At 41.0% G+C, this 24,218-nt stretch overlaps 1 protein-coding gene across 1 annotated transcript in view; it reads left to right on the top strand.

Moving 5' to 3' along the window:
• Window positions 1-24,218, top strand: part of CACHD1 (cache domain containing 1) — a 124,136-nt gene that overhangs the window by 35,851 nt on the left and 64,067 nt on the right. The window contains exons 2-3 of the mRNA XM_035121480.3: window positions 8,151-8,213; window positions 23,269-23,417. Coding sequence (XP_034977371.1) covers window positions 8,151-8,213; window positions 23,269-23,417 — 212 coding nt within the window. The remainder of the gene's footprint in view (window positions 1-8,150; window positions 8,214-23,268; window positions 23,418-24,218) is intronic.

Here is a 24,218-nt window from a genome sequence, read left to right as displayed (position 1 = left end):
GCTTTTGACCTCTATTGAGAATACAGGAATCTATTGGATAATTATCTACTATTATTGTAGATTATAGTAAATATATTTCCCTTGTCCCCTACTCCCAGGCTCAAGATGAAGAAAATTAATAGTGTATGGAGGTTTATTTCCACCATCTGCTTTATATTCTGAGGTTGCATAACATCAATTTTAGTTTTCTGTAAGATTGCCATGCGCATTGTCATGAGTATAACGTTAGTCAAATTACATAGACTAAATGCTGAATTGTTTTAACATGTGGAACTAATTTTTTTTTCTCCCCTCCCCTTCATTGGCTTCAAAAACAGTATCTTGATGACATTTTTGGTATTTTTCCAGCTCTTCCTTACTCAGGGTAAATAGGGGTTTCGAAGAGGTTATGTCTAGAAATACAGTGTCCCAGTTGGGGCTTCAATCTTTTCCCCCTAGGTTTTTAATGGTCTCAGTTTGGATGTCTTCAAGTAACTGAGCACAGCTTTGAGCAATTACACTATCCCATTGACTTCTATAAATAAAATAGAGTGCAGAGAAATAGAGCCTAGTGGAACAGCCTCTAACATTGGTATAATCTGTTGTGGTAATAATAACTTGATCTTCACCATTTTGGGATGTTTGGGCAAGGGTTTGATTGGCATAAATCACTGCGAAAAGGGAGTAAAGGACTGATGTAATAAAGGTATTAAGAACTGGAGAAACTCCCCCAAAGTCTCCTCTCTGTCTCAATTTGGTTTTGTTTTGTTTCTAAGATTTCCCCCCAAATGCTAATTCCAGCTAAGGGTTTGAAAATCTGTTTAATGAAGATGCTAGGTTAAATATGCTGGCTTGCATGAGGTACAGGTATATATGCTTTCTTAAGCAGTGCTGCAGTGTGCCAGCCATACTTCCTCTCCAGGATTCCTCTTCACCCAGTTAAGATGCTCCCTGTCTTTTGTCCTCCCTCCTAGGTTCCTTAGCAAACTCCAGCCCCCATCAAAAGACAAAAAACAAGTCATATGGGTGGATTTGGAAATAAAGGTTCTAACTAGCACATTTAATTGCTCAGTGCTACCCAGGTGGCGCTGTGGTTAAACCACTGAGCCTAGGGCTTGCTGATCAGAAGGTCGGCGGTTCGAATCCCTGTGACGGGGTGAGCTCCCGTTGCTTGGTCCCAGCTCCTGCCAACCTAGCAGTTTGAAAGCACGTCAAAATGCAAGTAGATAAATAGGAACCGCTACAGCGGGAAGGTAAACGGCGTTTCCATGTGCTGCTTTGGTTTGCCAGAAGCGGCTTTCTCATGCTGGCCACATGACCTGGAAGCTATACGCCAACTCCCTCGGCCAATAATGCGAGATGAGCGCGCAACCCCAGAGTCGGTCACGACTGGACCTAATGGTCAGGGGTCCCTTTACCTTTACCTTTTACCTGTCTTTAACCCTCTTATTTATTTATTTTTTATTTATTTACAATCAACCAAAACTAATTCAGAGCAGCAGTAGCAAGCATCAAAACTAATTGGACCAAAACCAAAGAGAAAACGACAGTCTTCAATTGGTGCCCGAGCTATATAGGTACCAGGAAGGACCCCTCAAGGGAGCACGAGCCTTAATTACAGTACAGTGGTGCCTCGATTAACAAATGCCCTGCTTAACGAAATTTCCGCTTAACGAAAGGGTTAAGGTTGCCTCGCTAGACGAATTCGTTTTATGAAAAATTCGTCTAGCGAATCGCGGTTTCCCATAGGAATGCATTGAAATTCAATTAATGCGTTCCAATGGGCAAAAAAAAAAAATCAATGCATTCCTATGGGATCCGCTAGACACATTTTTCGTTATAAGAAAAGACCTGTGGAACGAATTAAATTCGTCTAGCGAGGCACCACTGTACTGGCACAGAAAAGGACTTATCTCCACTTCCTATATTCAAGGGATAATGCTGAAAAGGAATGGTATGAGTAGTAAGACTTTGCTTGTTTCAACTGTAGTTGGGAGAGGAAGTGTTTTGCCCTGTATTGGGAAAATATTTTATTTGTTTCTGCTGCAGGGCTAGCTGTGTGTATGTTTGTGTACTTTCTTTAGTTTTCTAAAATGTCATAGGAAAGCGTTGACTCCTCCCCACCCCCAGCTTTGCTGCTACAGTGCAAATTATAGCATCACCGGGGCTGCTTTTAAGTAAAAATAAATAAATGTTAGATCGGATCACATGTAGTTTGGCCATAAGCCTAGTCAGGCTAGGAGCTGCTGTTCCTCTTTTCCTCCCATCCGTGTGAATGGCGATCTAGAATCAGCACAGATGCATGGAGCAGTATGCATTCTCAGATTTATTTAGTTATAAAAATTGTATACAGCTTAATGTAATGAACATCTCCAAGTGGTTTACATAGAAGTAATTAAAACAGAACACCATTTAATAAACTGAGCAAAAAACTGAGCATTAAAAATTAATTACTTTTAAAATATTAATAAGAGCCTATAATTAGAAAGTAAGAGTTGCTAAGAGTCTAGGCAAACTTACATAAACCGAAGTTTTTGAGAGTTGTTTTAAGATGACCCCTTCATGACCGAGGGTTGGTATCCCAAAGACTGGGTGCCTTCACTGAGAGAGCCCACTTTTTCATTGTCCCCAAGGGACAGTCTGCTGGTTGTGAAATGACCAGTAGGCCATCCATAAGAAAATCTTACAGGTGAGCTTGGTCTGTATCAAGGGACATGGTGTTACAGGAGCGTCCTACACACGAGTAGGACCTTGGTAAAGACACATGCCCGACTGCCATGTTCTCTCCCTCCTGGTCGATCGTTCGGGAGCTTCAAAAGCTTTCTCCAACCCAAACATCACAGCCTTGGAGACATCAGCACACTTAGAGATCCACAGAGTCTTTGCAGTTTGTGTATTTACATATAATACACTCGGAGCACTGCAACATGGATCCCTCTCTCTCTAGCATCACACAGCAAAGAGAAAAGGACAATAGTCCCACTTCACGGAACACAGTAACAACAAAACATCCTGTCTCCATCACTTCCCACTCTGTGGAATGAAAACCGTGACTGCAGACACGGGGAATGAATCTCCAACACATAGTTCTGTTAGATGCCCTTGTCCCAAGTTGTTTACAGCTTTAAATGTCAACAACAAACTAATAGACCATGTACTATGTTACTAGGCTGATTTACATTTTGATAAAGCATATGGTACAATTAGTTATAATATTAAGTGTTCAGAATTTGCTGCTCATGGTGAGAGCCTGGATGGGTTCAAGAGTGGCAGTGAAGGTGCTCAAAGGACAGAATGAGAGTCTGTTAGCAGAGAGTGTGGCCCTCTCTCTGATTGGTGGTGGTGGGGGAGTGGGTTGCATTGCACCAAGTAAGAAATTGTGTGGGAACTGTTGCTAGGACCATTTGGTTTTTCAGTGAATTGAATGGCCTGTTTTCTTCATCCACGTATTTTGTTGAATTGGAATTTCTAATGGTTGTGGTTTAGGTTTTTTTTGGCTATATAATGGAGCTGTTTATTTGTTTGATATTTATTGGACATAATTTGATGTATTTTGTAATTTCTGTTTATTGCTTTCGCCCTGTATATTATTATTTTACTTCATTGTTCCCCACTCTGGAATCGACAATATTCAATGAAGAGTGAAGTATAAGTACTTCAGATGAATGTATAAATAAACCCAGCAGTTTTGTACATGCCATTCATGTTTAAACACGAAACAATGATGTTAATTTGTCATATATTCCACATATAGATAAATTCACGTATGCCACATTTTCACAGTGTGTGATGCAAAGTGCATGCAGAACTGCGCTGCATTATCCATATCAAAGGGCCCAACTACATATAACTCCAATCATGATGCTTGCAATCACACAATTTTTCCTTCATTTGATTACAAGAACCATTGGGAGAGAAGATGGAACATTTCAATGATCACAGTATTCATGTGTTGCTGTTAGGTAGCAAAAATTAAGATTTGAAGCAAACATTTTCATAGTGGAAGATTTTATACTTATTTTTTCGACTCAAACAAATAAGAACTCTCACTTGAAAACATTAGCTAAGTAACCAAAAAAGCGATTATCGGTATTCTTTTTTCCTAACTATATTCATTATTTTTAATGCTTCTTCATAGATCTGTAAAAGCTCAGGTTAAGGGCTAGCTTTGTATTATGGGTAGAAACCTCAGTGTTAGCTAAGAGGCTATTTCTTTGTTTCCTTTGATGTCCAGATATTCAGCAATTTGTGAGTGGAAAAGAAAATGCAGTTCATTTTGCATCAAAATGACACCTTTAATGTATTTTCTTCTGATGTTAAATTAGCTTCTCTAAATTGGGTGGGGTGGGAAAGGTTTGTTTGTAGTCTTAGAAACTGATCACAGCTTTTAATAAAGGGGATAGAATGAGAGGAAGTTTCAGTGTTGGGCTTTTTCATAATAGTTGTATCTTGCCTCTTTAATCATTTTAGGCTCACTGGGACTTGTAAACTCAGAAGATTTACTGCCGCCCTCTCCAGGGGTGGCCTTAGCATTAAGAGTTCAAATTTCTTAAATTCCTGAAGTCCCCAAGCGGGAAAGGAATAAGGGAAAGTGACAGTCATAAGCTCAGTGGAACAAAACATAAGATTATTCCACAGTGTTTTCTGTGACCAAGGATATGTCTTCCCTGAATGATGGCAAGAGGCATGCTGAGGATAGAATTTGACCTGCCAAACTGCTGCTTATATCTTTATTTGCTTAGATGCAACATCTAGTTGAGGAGGCACTTGCATCCTTGGCTGTGAATCACCTTTTTTGCTACAGCTCTGTGATTTTTGGATGGAGGGTGGTGTATAAATTTAATAAGCTAATAAACTAAAACTCTGTAAAAGCACTGCACACAAAAGTGTGGAGCTCAAAGAACTAAACCGGACAACAAAATTAATATGATGAAGTGTTTTGAATCTGTTGTTGCTTGATGTAGTCAACAATACTTTTTATCTTTTAGAATAAGGTGCTTGGAAAGCAATTTAATCTTAATTTTAACACATATGGCACACTTAGGATCAAATTACTGCAGTGCTTTGGCAGTGGGTTACACTCCCACCTTAGTTAAATGTACTGTACTGTATTTGGTTTGTTCCTTTTCCATTGCCCCCCCCCCAAATGCTCTTTACCATTTGTCTTTGGTCCCATAATTCTTTAAAATAACTCCTTGTCGGTTTTGCCTGTATGCCTATGATTGAAATTATTTTTTAAGTAGTTGAGATTAATTGTGATTTAAACCATTGATTTAATGAGAGTTTCCCAATTTGTAACTCATTTATTTCTTGAGCAAAAGAGTGCATATTATACAGTTGTGATAACAGTTAATACAGATTGGTCTGCAAGTAAATGAAGATTTTATGATACAAGCAAGCATTATCTAAAAACTCTGACCAGGAAGCACAGATGTATTTTTGTGCCACAGAATTATAGCTGCTTAGAGCAGAGATGAGGGGCCTATAGCCCTCCATTTGCTGCTGGACTCCAGCTTCCATAACCACTGACAATTGGCAATGCTGTCTGGGGTTGATGGGAGTTAGAGTCCAAGAGCATCTGGAGGACCACAGGTCCCCCACTCCTAGCTTGCCAGCTACAGAAGGAGATGGGAGCATTGTAAAATGAAAGTAATTCAGATTGGGGTTTCTCTGTATGCATTCTCTTACCACTTATGCGAAGACAAGAGCCACACTCCTAGTTAAGCATGCTATATGGTAGCTATTTGAATAACTGTGTTTCTACATGACATGAAAAATATGTATTCATGCTATTTTGTTGATAGTTTTGAATATTCATAATTCGGCAGAATAATAAATGGTACATATGGGTATTTAGATATAGGTATATTAACAATATGGGACCCAGGTGGCGCTATGGGTTAAACCACTGAGCCTAGGGCTTGCTGATCAGAAGGTCAGCGGTTCAAATCCCTGTGAACGGGGTGAGCTCCCGTTGCTCGGTACCAGCTCCTGCCAACCTAGCAGTTTGAAAGCACGTCAAAATGCAAATAGATAAATAGGAACCGCTACAGCGGGAAGGTAAACGACGTTTCCGGGTGCTGCTCTGGTTTGCCAGAAGTGGTTTTGTCATGCTGGCCACATAACCTGGAAGCTATACGCCGGCTCCCTCGGCCAATAATGCGAGATGAGCGCGCAACCCCAGAGTCAGTCACGACTGGACCTAATGGTCAGGGGTCCCTTTACCTTTATATTAGCAATATAAATTTGAATAAAACGAAATTCTAAGTTTAGAAAGTGTAGAAGATAAATGGGGGAAATGATCATAACTTTTTTCCAGTGGAAGTAACCTTTTTTAAAAATAATAATAATACATATGTATTATGTAAAGCAGTCATGATGCAAATATAGTTAGTTACTTTGCCTATACTTTTCTACTGATAAGAATTTCCGCTTTGGCTTTGTACATATCTCTTTGCTAATTTGATCAATATCTGTATACAAATGTCTGTGGCGGGGGGGGGGTGCTCCTTTGCACTCTAAACCACTTCCTCCAAACAGACTTCAAAGGGGCTCCTTGTAACTCCCAATTAGCTGATCAGCTGTTACAACAACCTCCTTTGGAGCTAGCAGTGCCAGCCCGCAGATTGGTGGAGTAAATGGGTCTTAAGAAGAGGTTGCTGTAACCATCAATCATCAGATTGGCAGTCTTGGCAACCTCCCTTAAACATTGACTCTAAACTGCTTAGAGCCTATTTTGGCATTAAGTGGATCATCATCATCATCAACAACAACAACAACAACAGGTGATTGACAAATAGGCATTCCTGCTTCACCTGTCAATGTTTGCCTGCAGCTTCAGTTTTCCACCATCAGCCCAAAAGTAGGAAAGATAGATTGTTCTATCTTGTTTGGCTTGTTGCATGCATCCGCTGAGTCCAAGATCCCCCTTCCTATTGCTTTGGGAACAGCCCATCACCAATAGTGAGATGGTTCCTGAAGGCCCTTGATGGCATTGGTTCAATTGAAGCTAGGTACTGCCTCCTTTCTGCCCAAGCCAAGTGTGGTGTAGTGGTTAAGAGCGGTAGACTCGTAATCTGGGGAACCGGGTTCGCGTCTCCGCTCCTCCACATGCAGCTGCTGGGTGACCTTGGGCTAGTCACACTTCCCTGAAGTCTCTCAGCCCCACCCACCTCACAGGGTGTCTGTTGTGGGGGAGGAGGCGAAAGGAGATTGTTAGCCGCTTTGAGACTCCTTCGGGTAGTGATAAAGCGGGATATCAAATCCAAACTCTTCTCTTCGTCTTAAGATCTTTGGGGGCAAGGATAGACTGAGCAGATGCCTGCCTCTGGGCGGGGAGCTAAGGTTGGATAGGCTTCCTCTCAGTAACCCAGTAGAAGGCTTGATTATTGCTTTGCAGGTAAGGGTTATCCACTTCTAAAACCTCTTAGCTCCCTCACTGCTGCTGACACAGATGTAGGAAAGTTAAAGGAGAAGACCAGCAAGACATAGACTGGAGAACACGAGCAAGAAGGGAGGGTGCGAGCAGAGCTGGTTTGTGTGCTGATGTGTGTGAGTCATATATGAACAATTTAGTTTTGTCTCTCCGTAAGGAGCCTTCACTTTTTCTGTGCCGTGCCCTTCAACAACATTTATGTATACAGTGGGGAAAAGGGAGGTACTGTACAGAATGCTGCTGCCTCTTTTCCACTGCAGGGGTCCCAAAGCAAAGCCCGTTGAGTATAAGTGAAATCTAGACAGGCTCCTAATGAAATTTAGAACGAGATTTTTTTTATAAATAAAAAAACCCTTTTTGAAAAAGCTGCATTGCATTAAATGTATGGTATATGTAAACAATTACTTTATTTGGGGAAAGCCATGTTTGAAATGTGAAGCATAGCTATTTTAAATTCATACCACTTGCACTCAATGTCAGGCACTCTGGATGCAATATCCTATACTGTATATTTCCACCAAACACAAACATCTGTTTAATTTAATTATGGAAGCGTATGTGTTTTTAATGAAACTGCTGTGGTTTTTCCGTCTCTTATTACCATAATTCTTTTAATCCTTAATCTTGCTCTTTTATATTACCTGTTCCGTATGTAGCTGCTTTTTTCCACCTAAATATACTCAGTCACTGATATTATACCGATGTGTCTAATCAATCTTTCTTAATTTTATTACAGCGGATATTCAACTCCTTTGTGTACACGGAAAAAATTTCAAATGGAGAAAGTGAAGTTCAACAGGTAAGAATTCCTTTGCTGATCAGCATTATATGGCAGTAACACTATAGTAGTAATCAACCTAAAATTTTATATCTGCAGTAGCTGGGTTCTCTTGTATGTTTGCTTTCATAAATGTCTAAACTTACGAACTTTGTGTGTAAGTAGGAGTTGAAGTTTGATATATTTTGGCATAGGCAGATTACCATTTCATGAATTGCATGGTCCCCTCCCCCTTAAAAAGAGATAATTGAGGTTTGACTCTGTCATTCTGCATCTCTCTCCCCCTTGATGCCTGTAGATGGCTGCATTCATACTAGACTAGGATTCTCTAGTAAAGTTTCTCTAAGTGGAGAAAACAGCATTCAAACCTCCTGAAGTGTAAATAAGACCAAACAAAACAAAGGCAGTTCATCTGGAAGCACTTTTGCTTGTCCTCTGCCTGCGGGAGGAAAGCAGATCAAAGGATGATGGAATGAGCAGGGCCATGTGGGCCCACAGAGAAAGACCATTTGGAAGCAAAAAGCCCGCAGAAGAAACAAAAAGAAGATGCAACTGCGTCAATTATCCCAGTGCTGATGATAAACACAAGGGGCGGGTTACATGGCCTTCTTCACTGCACTGATTAGAGCTGGCAAGGAGGTCATTGGGCCCTCTGTTTCCTGAAATGCTTATAGAAAGGATTTAAACTCCCCTCGTCCCTGTATGTTCCAAAGCATGCTAGGGCTTGTTCTAGGGTGTGTACTCCTTTCATATAGTGCTCCAGCTAGGCCTCTTGGGCTGAAGTGTCAACCTATGTGAACCGAGTTTTCCCTAGAAAACTTGGAACTCACATGCAGCTGAACATTGTGGGGAAACTGTACTGATTGCAGACCAGCTGACATTCCAGTGTTTGTCTGCCACAATTTATCTTCTCACAGATGAACTCTGGCAAGCTTCTCTGCAACCTCAGAGTTCCTCATATAGAGAGCCACTGACTTAGTGGCTATTGGGGAAAGAGTGGCTTCCTTTCCCCATGATAAATCTCTCTTATGCATTAGTGTGAAGAGAAGAGAAGTGTTTTTCAAAGGGAGCATAGAGTTGATCAATCTTCCATTATTTTGTGGGGAAAGGAAAGATGCTGCCACTTAGTTCTCATTTGTGTCTGGAATAGAGGCTAGAATCTTAATCTAAAGCAAGCACCCTTCTTTTCATATCAGGTTAGTTTTCAAACTTACAAAAACAGTATTTAAAAGCTTTACCTCATTTCTCATCCCATATCTTACTGATAATGTAAATTTAGTGTTTCTTTATTTAGTGTGGTTTTATCCTACGCAACTCCATTTCTTTAAGGAGTTCAGGGCTGTGTGCATGATTCTTCCCCACCCCCATTTTATCCTTACCATAACCTTGCAGAGTAGGCTAGGCTGAGATAAAGTGGATGGCCCAAACAGCTTCATACCAGAGTAGAGATTTGTCCCTGGGTCTCCCTTGCCCCAGCTGGATCCTCTAGCCACACCTCACTGGCTATGTAAATGTGGAATATGTGCCCCATTGTAATAGTTAATAAAGGGACCCCTGACCATTGGTCCAGTCGTGACTGACTCTGGGGTTGCAGCGCTCATCTTGCGTTATTGGCCAAGGGAGCCGGTGTACAGCTTCCAGGTCATGTGGCCAGCATGACAAAGCCACTTCTGGCGAACCAGAGCAGCACACGGAAATGCCGTTTACCTTCCCGCTGTAGCGGTACTTATTTATCTACTTGCACTTTGACGTGCTTTCGAACAGCTAGGTTGGCAGGAGCTGGGACTGAGCAATGGGAGCTCACCCCGTCGTGGGGATTCGAACTGCTGACCTTCTGATTGGCAAGCCTTAGGCTCTGTGGTTTAACCCACAGCGCCACCCGCGTTCCTATTGTAATAGTTACTAAGGCATGATGAGACATATCTTTGGTGGTGGGAGAAGTGGACAGTTGTGAGGCAAAGTGCAATACCTTTTCCATCCCTTTCACTCCTTAAGCCAGTGTGTTTCCAAAATTTGTGTTCCCAGAATCCCTCGGACGGTGTGCTGAGAAGTTTCCAAGCATGCTGTCATGTGTCATAGCACCCTTTCCCAATTACCAATTACCATTAGGCAACCAGACGGCTTTCTCAAAATATAATAAATGAACAAAAAAAATGGAAATTGGTAGGGAAACACTTAAGTCTCCATGGTCATTCAGTAACAGACAACAACGTTGTCATACGTCTAAAAAAAAAACTTAACAAAGTTTTGAAGGGAGAGTTGTATGAAGCAGCTGTGTTGGAATTCATTTGTAGATTTGACACTATCAGACTTGAGCTGAATAGAGACAAAGTGACTACTGCAGAAATTAATTGTCTCTGGTTAGGTGTTTGCATCTCAGTATCTTTTGCTCTCTGGATTGGATTGCATTCACATTTGTGCTTTGCGTAGTAATAGGACTTATCTGTCTTGTGCATTGCTTGGTCTCACTTTACAGTATGTATAATCACGTCAACTGAGGATAACCCCAAGTTTATAGATAAGTGGGATTTGACCCCCAAGTTCATGACACAAAACTGTCTTAATCTTAGTGGCACCAAAGTACTTTGTTGTTATATGCAGACTTAAAACAGAGTTTATTTAGTGATAGCCAATAAGTTCTAGTAGTACTGTCATAGGCCTGGAAACAGAGTTCAAGTCTTCACAGTGCTCACTTGGGTGGACTCACTAGGCCTCACCAGATTCACAGGTCATTTCGAGGCATTGCCTTCATATCAGGGTTAAAAATTATCAGGCGCCCAGGTGCATTTTGCACCTAAAGATTCTCCATTTGCGAGCGCCTAAAAAAGTCTGGGTGCCAGTTTTTGAGCCTGGCTGACACACAAGGATTACAGAAATGTATGTGCTTTGAAGCCTTGAAGTAAATGTTAAGGATAGACAATAAGGAGTTTAACAATAAAGGGTAGAGTGTTTTGAAAACTGAAGTATGGTACCAATACTTTTATTGTCAACACCAAGTGTATTTAAATCCCTTTCTTGTTATTTGAACCCATCTCAGCATACTTAGTGTCAAGAGGAAGCAGTTGATAATACCAGATCATATGAACTGGCTATAAATGAGTGTTCACATATTCATTTTAATTAACAGGTTTATCACCTTGGCTTCCATTGCTGGCTAAGTGGCAGTGAGCTATGATAACTGATAACATGATAATTGATAATAGTGTCACGAAGAGTATCAAGATAATTGGTATATCCTTCAAGGAGTACACTGCTATCAGCCAAATGCTGTGTATTACATTACCATTAGTCATGCTTAGTAGTTCTCTGAGTTCAGTAGTTCTCTAGTTAACCATTACTGTTCAGGGCAATGTGAAGATTGGCTTTTGGAAGATACGGCTTAGAAGTAATGGGCAACAATTTCAAGTTCCAATATTTGATAAAAAAAATCGAGAAAAACATTAATAGATTAGTGTGGTGCTATGGGTAAAATATTTTAGTGGCTACAAGCTTGCTCCTTTTTTTAAAAAATAATCACAGATCCAAAACTGCTCTGTGGTAAAGTTCCTTTGTGGAAATATCAGAGAAGGTATCACTTATTTTCTGCTTTCTGCACACTTGATTTTTTACATTTCTCAATGGGCCTTTGGCAAACATACAAATTCTTTATACACCGATTTTTTGCAATAGGAACCCATTTTTTGGGTATGACAATGTTTTATCTTAATCACGTGTGCAGGGCATTCCTGTGGTCCTGCTAAGATGGCAGCCACTATGTGGAACTTATACCAGTGCAACTAGCTGGTACCCTTTGTTGCTCAATCTAAAAACACAGTAGCTACAGGGAGGGGGAGAGATGCAGTGTAACAACTGTGAAGATCATTTGAAAATATCCCTAGCAATTCTGTCATCACCCACCAAATACACATCACTCCCAATAACACCCATGTGTTACCCATGTTTTGTGATGGCACAAACAATTCTCCTGTGCACAAGCACAGCATCAATACCTTTTACAGAACAGGTGATGTCTCCTGTAGCCACAGTGTGATGCTACAAGGTCTGTCTGAGGCTGTGCTCAGCTTGAACCCCTGTGAGGTTGTTTCCCCTCTGCTGCATTTCCAAGTTTATATCTCCCCTGCTGTTCACATTCACCTGATTTCTTTTCCCAGGGTTGCTGAAGGTTTTATCTGTGCATGTGCTGTCTCCTGTGTATGCTCCAAAGCCACCTGATCTGTTCACACTACAATGGAATGACTGCTTCCATTTTCAAATCATGTGGAACCTGGTTTGAGTGCATCAAAGATAAATATTTCTCTAAAAGCAATAGGATGCAGATAGATTGAAGTTAACGTTGTGTGAACCTGTCTTAAAAAATGGTGGCGGGAGCATGCTAGAGGTGCAGCAAACAATAATGTGAAAACACCTTAAGGTAGGAGAGCAAATTCCCAGGAAGCCTAAGTTGTAGCCTGCAAACAACCACTATTTTCCCAGGGCCACACAAGGAAAGGCTTAACAGTCATGGCAAGCTGCATGGAAGTAGCTGGAATATTCTGAACAGAAAACCCCCATAGCTGACACTAGGAGGAATGTTTGAGGCTTGCGTATCTTAATATGAAAAAGCAAATGGAAAACAGTTAGGTGTCATTTGGTGTGGATTGCCTTCCGTGATTCACTTATCTTGGATACATTGAGCTGCTTGTCAGTGGTATGTTCTCAAACCAGCCTGTTCTGGCAGGAACTGGTTGGAGTTGTAGCCCAGGACATCTGGAGGCCTCCATATTTAGGGAGGCTAACATAAACTAGCATGATAGCAATTGTCATTCCATTGGAGTACTCTGTCCTTGAAAAGCAACTAATGCTGGGAGCTTCAAAGGATGTATTTAGGTAAGATGTTTACTAACTATGCTTCTGGGAAAGAGATGAATTCCCTAATCCCAAGATATTATGTTTGGTTTCGCCCTTTTGAGTAGATAGTCTATGAATTCAAGTTTATTGATCAAGTAATCAGTTGACAAAGAGAATAGACAATAGGTCTATTCTGTTACTTAAAAAACGGTATCCAGTGTGTGTTATTTCAGATTAAATTGTAACATTCCACATAACTAGTAGCCAGAATCTGACTGTGGAAATACATCATAGATTTGATTGTACCCACCCCTCTCCATTGATTCCTGAGAGATCATTTTCTTTACCCTGGCTCTGTGAATGGCGCAACATTTGGCTGTGGTTGCAGGTGAGAAGGAGGTTTGAAGGGTATAGGATTCAGTCCTCCTCTAACCTGTCCACTCCTCCAGTTTGTGGCTTTATGCCCGGAGAATGGCACTGGTGAAGCAGATATAGTAGCATACTGCTCACACACCACAGTAGTGCTGATATGACATAATTTCTGCCAGTTTAACTTGGTTCTGCTAGTATAGCAGAATTTCTGCCATATCTTATAAGGTTTCAGTTGGTTGCATCTTAAGTTAGTTGAACTTCGGTCCTACTTAAATAAAGAGAAAAGCTTAGGTATGACTTGGTTCCCATTGAAACAAATGCGATTTAAGTACAGCTTTGTCTTCTGTCTTTCTGCTTTTATTGCTTAAGAGTTTTATTTAACAGTCAAACTTTTTTAAAAAAAAGTATTCAGATTGTCTTATAAGAATTTATATGCATGATAATGTGAAATGGTGGTTTAAATTAAGCATTGATGAACTCAGTTAGTAGCAACTGCTGTGGGTTCTAATAAATTATTCTCACCTTGAATGAGCAGACTTTGAACTTGGCCAAGTAGCAAAATGGCTGCCAATGCAGAACTTTGACCAGCGGTGCAATATGCTGATAGGATCTGACTCCTATCCGTGCATAATGGTGCAGTTTCTGGACCAACCACAATGGAAGCCTTACATAGAGTGTGTTGAGTAATCTAATTTTGCAGTTACCAATGCCTGGACTACTGTGATCAAGCTATCCCAGAAGCAGTCACAGTTGATGTACTAGCCTAAGATGGTAGAAGGCTGTCCTACCCCCCCCAAGGCCACCTGGGTCTTCAGTGACAAAGTTGGTTGCAAGAGCACCCCCAGACTGCAAACTTTCTTCTTCACATCTGATTTCTGACACTAGGACTGTACAAGTCAAGGTTATTATTAGTAGTTATAATTTATGGTAAAGTCAGTAGTCCTCCTGGATCTAGATGATGTTTCAAAGACAGGGCCGTCTTAAGCATATGCAGTGTCAGGGTGCAAAGATCTGCCCGGCGCCCCCCCCCCCAGGTTGCCCAGAGTTGTCGACAACTCTGCCGGGCGCCTTGTGGTGTAAGCAGCGTGCACTGGGCTGGCCTCTCCATGGCCACAAGCCAATCCCAGGCATTGGCTAGCCGCCTCAGCACCTTGCTGGCTTGCTCGCCCCCAAACAGAAGAGCCCACCATGGCGCTCCAACTGACTAGCGGGCTCTTCCCCGGGCTCCAACTCTCGGGCCCCGGACTCTCGGCCTGGCACCCCTGAGCGCCCCGCACCCGGGTGCCCCACACCCCTGGTGCCTATGGTTAAGACGGCCCTGTTCAAAAACAAAACAAATGCTGTATTTGAATGTACACCCTTTGGAGACAAAATCCTATTGCCATAAAGAATGGCCACAGGATTGCTGCCAACTTTGGTACAGTGACGAAATGTCACATGAGATATATTCTAGGAATTTTATATTTAATTGAAGGGCATTTTTAAAATGACCTATAATAAATATGGTAAAATATGCTATGAGCATGAAAATAATTTTTTAAATATCCTGAGATACTTTTACCACTGTACGTCCCAGATCACATAGTGTAGCCAAGACAACCTTCATGTTGAAAACTTTGTGTGAATTTAAGAGCTAAAAGGATTATTGTCAAAGTAACTGTAAAATCTAGGCCTTTTGAAACCATCTTGATTCTTTCAGAGACAGTCTCATCGGCTTTATTTGAAGGATAATGCCTTTCACTGCCATTTTCTGGGTGGTCTGCACACCACTTAAAATCATATGGGTTAAATTATACAATGGGTTTTAGAAGAAGGGGGTGGGGGTGGTGGGGTTTCTGGTAAAGCCTCCAATATATATTGCTTACACCACGGCCCTAGATGCATACATTAACTCTTAACAATATGTAAATAAATGTCTAAACATTCTAAGTATTGTGACGAATACTTCGCTGTCAGAGAAGATAGATGAGGCCCCTATAGAGTATAACTACCATGGATAAAAGCTCAGGATTGAAAAGAGCAAGAGAGTAAGTGAGCACTTCTGTTTTAATAATAACTTGACTCTTTAGCGCTAATGAATCATGAGTACTGGAGGTTTATGTGTAGGGTAATATATACAAATGGATCATATTAAAACAAATGCAGACAAATTGTAAGCAAACCTAATCCTCCACCAGCCGTTCCTCTTATTGTTCATTAATTTCTTAACTGACACTCTAAAAGCATTTATTGCCAGTTTGTCAGCTGAGAGAATGTTTCGGGTAGGTTACTGATTTCATAATCATGTTTTTATAAGGTAGAAAATGTACCAATTTTCTGCAACCCAAACAAGTGAAGAAATACAACTGTGGCTTAAAGTAAAAAAAGATTACTCTGTTAAATTTTAATACTGTTTACTGAAACCTTAGACTTTATTCTTTAAAATTCATAGTTGTCTGTCATTTGGAAGGGTATTTCCAGGCAAGTCCTTCCCCCCATTAACAGTAGGGAGCAAAGTCAGTATTGTGGGAGAGATTTAAGGAATAATGATGGGCATTGGAAAGGCTTACCCAGTAATAGAAAGATTCTATGACACGTCATGTTTCTGCTGCATAGAGAATACATAATACAAAGCTTGAGAGATGGGGGAAAGAGTATTATTGGCAAGATATTTAAATTAGTAATTATGAAGCATTTTGCTATGATATATGATATGATGAGGTGCAAAGGACTTAAAGTCAGGAAAGTTAATTCTGCTTTTCAAAATATAGAGCAGCAGCAGAACTATGTAATTAATATCCACTCTCCGACAGCCTTCATGAAAATAACCTTGATTTATTCTACTCCAGCTAAGATGCTTTTCATATTACTTCCAGTTCCTCTCTGCTTCTGCATCAGACCTTGATATGCTAGGGATGCTTTCTTCTCTGACAGTATTCCCACGTTGCTTCTGGTGATTTCAACATTCATGTTGATAAACTCTGAAACAATGTAAGGGGTCTTGAAAATGGAACCCTAGGCTCTAATACTTTGCCTTCTGTACCACCAAGGCAGCATGTCTCCTGAAGGAATGGCAGTCTGAATTGTGCTATCCAAATGTGGAGTGTTGACAACATTACAAGCATCTGGTTAGGTGACTCAGGGAGACACTGCAGCTTCACCTTTTGTCCTATAAATCTTCAGCTCTGGAGACACTTTTTCAATCTGTGTAGCATCTCACAGCAAAAAGGCCCTGCTCACCACACTTGCCCCACACTCTGCCTCTGGAATGCGATTGTTTACCTCCCTCAAGATGCACTGCTTTCTTCTAACATTTGGCTCATTAGCTGTTGCCTCTGGGACCTCACTTTTTATTGTTTTACTTGTCCTAGAGATTGCGCTGCTTGCTTCTAGCCCCATCACACTAATGGCTTTCTCACTCCTGATCTTTGGGGATCTGAACTTTTTACGACTTGCATTCCTGCTGCTCGGTGGACCCTGACATAGAGTTCGTCTTCTGCGCCCAACTGCTCCCTTTCACTTCCACTGTTGGAGTAAATACTCCTCTCAGTGGCATGGACATTGTCTTGCCCTGGCTTCCTCTAAGAATTGCTCCTCTAAGAATCTCTCACTGTTGCTGCGGAATTTATCCTGACAATCACCTTTTCAGTATCTTCATTATATCTGCTTTCCCCAAATCTATTGAGGTTCCTTGAGGTTTTCGCCTTGCGTTGTCTTCTAGTCTCTCTTTACCCACAGCTTTGAGTGCCATCTATGTGTTGATCACATTAATCACTTCCAGGGTGACTGTTTGAAGATTCTTAAGCCAGTCTAGGTCAGCTTGCTGCCATTTACACATTATCCACTATTGGGAGTTAGCTGACATTGGTCTGTGAACTCCTTTCTTGCTACTTAACAGGTGACCTTCAACCCAAAGCTTATTTCTGCTGTTCCGTATGGGCTAGTAGCATGTCCCCCACATTTGAGCAAGGCTTTGTTGATGGCAAGAACTTCCTTTCAGCTACAAAATAGTCAACAAAGGATAGTTAAAGAAACCAAGATTGTTCAGGAAAAGAAGGCACATGAAAAAGAGACATACAAGCATTCTAATTAATTATTACCCTGTTGTACTCTAGGTGTTAAAAGGGAATCAAAGTTACTATCTTAAAGCATACAGAAGAATAGTGACTTCACATGTAATTATATAAAACAAAAAAAAAAGGATTCAAGATGGCGGCACGGCAGGGAGCTGCATAAAGAGACTCAGCGTTGCTCATCCAAAAAGGTTTTATCCGCTATTTTTTTAAAAAACCCCCACAAAACAACAATTTTAACTTTAGAACAAAAAAAACACAAAAACAAAACAGGCCTGTTCCCCTACTGGCTACAGGTGGGGTGTCGAATTAATCTGACTAGTCAAGATGATAGTCTATCAGAGAGAATTCCTTCCTTTGTGGAAGTAAAATTCCTTCTGATAATAACCCTATTATAAGCCCACCATGGGATGAAAATATTTTGGGGCTTATCTGAAGTTCTTGCTAATGATGCACTTGTACATAAACGTCAAGACTGAGAATGTCCTGTGAAAGGGAAGTAACATTTTAAAGAATTTGTTAGAAAGTTTTACCATGATTGCTGATCCAGACATTCCTAGCAGGGACTCTTGATCTGAGTTATCAGAAAGGCAAAAATAGTTGCAAATATTTTCCATGCACATCAGGAGTGAAGGACAGGTTAGATTGGAACCTTTGGCTCTGTCTGTACAGCTTTTATAGTGAAGATGGATACAGAAAATATACAAAATACTCAAATATTTGAAATACATCTATGATTCCAGAGATGTAACAAGTGTATTTAGGGAAATGCTTAGGAAAAAAAATGGTAGTAAATTTAAGGTGGCAGATCTTTTAAGTGGAATATGTTGTGAGAAAGAACTATTGTATTGTAATAACTACACCCATCCATGATCTTTGACAGAAAATACATATTGAAACATCCATATATACAAAGTAGGTTTGAGCATTCTGTTAACTTACCATATTTACTCAAATGTAATGTGCACCTTTTTTCGCCAAATTACTTCGCAAAAATTCTGGTGCACATTAAATTTGATAGTGGATTAGATTTGTGTAAATACGTTATTGTGTTACTTTTGCTACATATGCCTCTCTCTCTTCCAGTAATAAAGTAGTGTTAGCTTTATGTTTATGTTATGGATTGCTGGGTCCTCCTTAGAAGCAAGTGGACTTGTTCTTGCTGTGTCACAGTTTGAGACATTCTCATACAGGGAACCCCCGATTTGCGAGGGGGTTGTGTTCCGGGCCATTGTGTGTGACGGTTTATTATTTATTATTTATACCCCTCCCATCTGGCCGGGTCTCCCCAGCCACTCTTGGCGGCTTCCAACAGAAGAATAAAACACAATAATCTATTAAACATTAAAAGCCTCCCTGAACAGGGCTGCCTTCAGATGTCTTCTAAAAGTCTGGTAGTTGTTTTCCTTTTTGACATCAGTTGGGAGGGCATTCCACAGGACAGGCGCCACCACCGAGAAGGCCCTCTGCCTAGTTCCCTGCAACTTGGCTTCTCGCAACGAGGGAACCGCCAGAAGGCCCTCGGTGCTGGACCTCAGTGTCCGGGCAGAATGATGGAGGTGGAGACGCTCCTTCAGGTATACTGGACCGAGGCCATTTAGGGCTTTAAAGGTCAGCACCAACACTTTGAATTGTGCTCGGAAACGTACTGGGAGCCAATGTAGATCTTTCAAGACTGGTGTTATGTGGTCTTGGCGGCCTCTCCTAGTCATCAGTCTAGCTGCCGCATTCTGGATTAGTTGTAGTTTCCGAGTCACCTTCAAAGGTAGCCCCACGTAGAGCGCATTGCAGTAGTCCAAGCGGGAGATAACTAGAGCATGCACCACTCTGGCGAGACAGTCTGCAGGCAGGTAGGGTCTCAGCCTGCGTACCAGATGGAGCTGATAAACAGCTGCCCTGGACACAGAATTGACCTGCGCCTCAGTGGACAGCTATGAGTCCAAAATGACTCCCAGGCTGCGCACCTGATCTTTCAGGGGCACAGTTACCCCATTCAGAACCAGGGAATCCTCCACACCTGCCCGCCTCCTGTCCCCCACGAACAGTACTTCTGTCTTGTCAGGATTCAACCTCAATCTGTTAGCTGCCATCCATCCTCCAACCACCTCCAGGCACAGGTGTAGTGCACATAAGCTATGTCCCTGTCCCGCCTTCTTTTCTGGCCACTTCCAGGTCACCATGATGCACGAGTGTGGGGTCGCGCATCAGTTGAACACATGTAAATCGGTCATTGCCTATGGTTTCAGATGGCCTTCGTTTGGTTTAGGCTTAGCTGCAGAGGAAATAGTGTCTCTTTGGTGCAAAGTTATCCTGTAGGACGTTGCTAAATATGCAGCCCCTCCCCCCCTTTTTTTTTTAAAAAAACCCATACACAAGTTCATCTGTTTGCTAAAGATTTGCTAGGGTATCCAGGGAGAGATAACTGAGAGGGGCAGCCTCTTTGATACATATTTCAGAAGCAGCTCTTAGTAATTTTACATGCAGCAACTTGTAGAAGTCTGCTTGTGAGAAGGGTCAGGAAGTGTCACTGTTGTATAAACAAGCCACCAGTGCAGGCTTAACTGTAGCTCTAAGGAAGGTGTTAGCATTGTATCATGTGGAAAGAAACAGCTGATAGATAGCAGGCATTCCCATAGATCTCCTGTTTGTAATTCAACCTGTCATCAGATAGGGGATGAGGCTGCTTCCTAAATCCAACTATGAGTTAAGAGATGATATCAGATACAGCCTGGCAATGGAACATACAAAATAGTTTCTGGAGAGGATATAATAAAATTTCTGTGATTGTAGCAAACTCCCTAGTTTGAATTATACAGGACAATGACTAGCAGTATCAAGCCACTTAGGAAGCTATGGGTGACAATAGAAGATATTTTGTGAATGACAAACCAGGCCTATAGACTCGTGTGCAGTGTGCAATAGAAGAGTAAGGAAGGGAATGTTTGTCTCTTGTGCTAAATTCTTTGCAACTCTCCACAGTCTGCTGTTTTAAATTAACAAACGAATTATTATTATTATTGGAATCATGCGGTTTTAACTCCTGCTACATCAAGTGTAATTATATAAGCGTTGGCTAAATTTATGCATGTTTTGAATACAATTTTATGGCATACAAATTTTACAGCTGGCATCAATAAAGCATGCTCTGAAGCGTTTTTTAATTCTCAACCAGTGAGGAGGCAAGGATTGGGGTGGAGGATAAAACATCAGAGAGAGTTTAGCATTAAAAGGAGCTTTTAAAGCTCAAGGGGTATATGCAAATGAGTAAGCTGTCTCTGAGGAAACGGAGAGATTCACTGATGTTATGAAGAAATATTGTCAATAGGACCAGGGGCATTTGATGTGCTTTTTACACATGGGTATACATATGCAAACAGGTGTTATCCTCTATGTAGGCATAGTAACCAAACTCTGGCACCCGGCTCCCATTGTTAGTGCAAGGGATAGCAGCAATCTTGGCAGGAATGTGCCATGACTTATTATTGTGGGAGCAAGAAGGAGAAGGGAGAGAGTAGAGTAGGGATGTGAAACCACTCTTGTTTGTTGTGCCATATCAAAAGATGGCCACCCGTCTGCTACTCTCTTGTGCCCGTTTTAAGGGGTACACAAGGAGTCCAGCGCTCTGAATGCAGTTTTGCACCAGTCATATGCTGTAGCTTCTGCTTGAATTGCATAAACTAGAGTAATGTGTTGCAGTGGGCTATTAAGTATATTGTTTGGTTTATTCTAATAAAGGCCACATGATTTGTATTGTCAGGAGGGCTAACAGATTTATCTATTAACATATATATGACGATTTTCCTACTGAGAAAAACTGATTCTGCATCTTTGGTATTTTCCAATAAAATGTGGAGGATTGAATACTTTAAGTTTATATTTCATAGTGTAAAGAGGAAAAACTTGCCCAAAAGCAATTGGTTTGTGCAGGGAAAAACAGAGAAACCTCAGTATTACCTCCTCAGTGACAATTGAGACCAATTTAATGGTGTTAGACTCATAGCTTAGTTGGGACTATTCGCAGTCCTCTGGTGTGTTAGTAATAAATCATTCTACAATGCCAATTAGGTATAATTCTACAAGTCATTTCATTTGAACAACATTTTGTTAAAAACTATGTTCCTTTGAGACCTGTAATTGAGCTGTAGTATTTGATGGAAACAATTGAGGCAAAGTCACTTCTCTTATCAGTGTAGGCCTCATTATTCATGTAAGGAAGTAAATCATGATGAAATGACCTGTTATTAACAGTTAGGAAGGACATTTGTCAGTCTTGGAGACTAATGAACAGGCCAATTATGTATTTCAGGAATCTATACACAAATTGAGTTGTGTTTTCAGGTTGTTCCTTTAGGTGGAATATTGTGTGTGTAAGTAAGTAAGAGGTGATTGAGGGTGTTGAAAGGCAGCCAGTTAGACATTACTAATTAAAGAACTTTATCTGCCTCCGAAGGCAAGAATGCATTAAAATATGATATTGAACATTTTGCTGTGAGCTGCAAATTGTTAAAAGATTATTCTCTTTCTTGATTTAGGCTGCAAGCTGGAAGTAGCTCTCTCACACATACTACACATGTACACACAAATATATAATTACGCACATGCACACACAACCACGCACACACAATATTTCTGTTTCTGGTTCCTGTTTTTAACAGGTTGCTTACAGATGTGACTCCATGTAAAACAGGATGTGTAAAAGGAAGCCAGTTAAAGAAGAGGCACATCCTGTTTTAGGAGTAAAGAGCTACTGTTTCCGTTTTGGCACAACAGCAGCTATTCCACTTAGATGATGCTACTCTATGTGTCCTAGCTGTAATGAACACAGCAAATTAGCATAGGGGAATAGTGCTCTGGTTCATAGCACTGATTGCCGAGAAAAGCACTATATGGAGAATACGCTGAGTGTCAAGCACGATAATAGTATTCAGCGTACTGCAAAACTACATTGACATACGGGTTTTCAATACGTATAGTAAAGACGTATTGAGAACATTTATACACACATCTGGGGTTTTTTGGGGGGGGGGTAGAATGTAACTCTTATTATACTTCTAAACCGTTTCATCACAGTTAATATGGCACTAGAATTATGTGTAGGTTTTCAGCAAATCTCTATCATGCATCCTTCAAGTGACCATAACATATAGGTCTTCTAGATCAGTTTTTTCATTGTGGATGAGTGCATTTTTGGGACTCCGTAAACATGCCTGTGGAAAATTTCAATTTTATTACCACCATGACAAAAGGATATCTTATCAGCCTAGATTTACAATGCTACTAGAATACAATAGGGTAGCTTAACTGCTGCTTTGTTCTGGCACATATATGTTGCCTAGAATTCCCATGATCCCTAGCTAACAGGACCAGTGGTCAGGGATGATGGGAATTGTAGTCCCAAAACATCTGGAGGGCCGAGTTTGCCTATGCCTGCTCTGGAGTGTGAGGAGAACCCCCAGGACAGTGGGAGAGGGGAGGAGATGAGGCTCCTTCCATCAGGGAAGCAGAAATGTTTGTGTTAATGGAGCAATATTGTTAGCACAACACTGAATATCCCTCCATATGTGTTGTCTCAGATTATTTAATCTTTTTTTAAAATAAATTTGACCATTTGTCTTTAAACTGTTCGTATTAACACTAGCTGTTCATAATAGCAAAATAAAGAAGCATTTCTTCATGGTAAATATTGCGGGTGGGATCTTGGGTACCGTATGTTTTTTTTTCTTTTAGGCATTTCTTTTGGGCATTTCATAACAAGTATACAGTATATATGCACACTAAAGAGCAACTTTGATGGACTGATTGATTTTTTTCTTTAAAATTTTTAGCTAGCAAAAAAGATCCGTGAAAAATTTAACCGGTACTTGGATGTGGTAAATCGGAACAAGCATGTAGTGGAAGCATCCTACACTGCTCATCTGACATCACCTCTGACTGCAATTCAAGACTGCTGCACCATTCCGCCATCTATGATGGAGTAAGTATTCAAAAGGATCCCAAGTGAGAGTTGCCTTATTGATGGGGTAAGCCCATTCGTCTGGGGACATCTTGACCTGGTCTTGGGGCAGGGCCCATGTGAGAGAGGCTTGGTGGAGCAGACGGTCTGAAATTGTTTTAAGTCGAATGCTGATGCCATGGGAATTATGGACATCAGGTTGTTCTGCGAAGGCAGAGGCAGAGAACCCTTCACTCCATGGGCTGCATTCCCTTCTTCACAGCCTGCCAGTGTTGTGCAGAGTTAGAAGCAAAAAGTGGGTGGAATGTTACCTTCATACAGTAGGCGTGCTTCTATAGACACATGTGCTTCTCTGTCCTCCATCTGTGAAAGCAATAAGCATTATCAGTGTTCATGGACTTAATTCTACCCAGGCAGAAGCATGCAAAGAGGATATAGAGAAGGAGGCTCTAAGTCTTCGGCATGGATTTGCCCTGTTTTTTTTGTTTGTGGCCCAGTTTAAATTGTACGTGTTGCACGATGTACTTGCATTATCAGGTCAGCTTTTAGCCAGTACATGAAAGTATAGGGCCTAACTATTTTCAGCCAAGTGCTTTGGTTTGTTTTTGGAACTTGGTGCTTTTGAATTTTGCTAGTGTGCTGTAAAAAACAGAAATGTTTGTTGTACTAAGGCATTACAGAAGGAAAATTGGTTAATGTGTCAGATTTCAAAATTGATTTATAAATATGAAGGACTTGTTTTTTAAAAAATGTCACCGGCCTGAAAGTTGAAAAGGCTGCACATTTTTGGATTGTATATAAAGTGCTTTGGTTGGCTGATCA

The sequence above is a fragment of the Zootoca vivipara genome, chromosome 7 (assembly GCF_965207765.1).
Source record: "Zootoca vivipara chromosome 7, rZooViv2.hap1.1, whole genome shotgun sequence".
NCBI classification, from domain to species: domain Eukaryota; kingdom Metazoa; phylum Chordata; class Lepidosauria; order Squamata; family Lacertidae; genus Zootoca; species Zootoca vivipara.
This window is presented reverse-complemented; position numbering and strand designations above follow the sequence as displayed.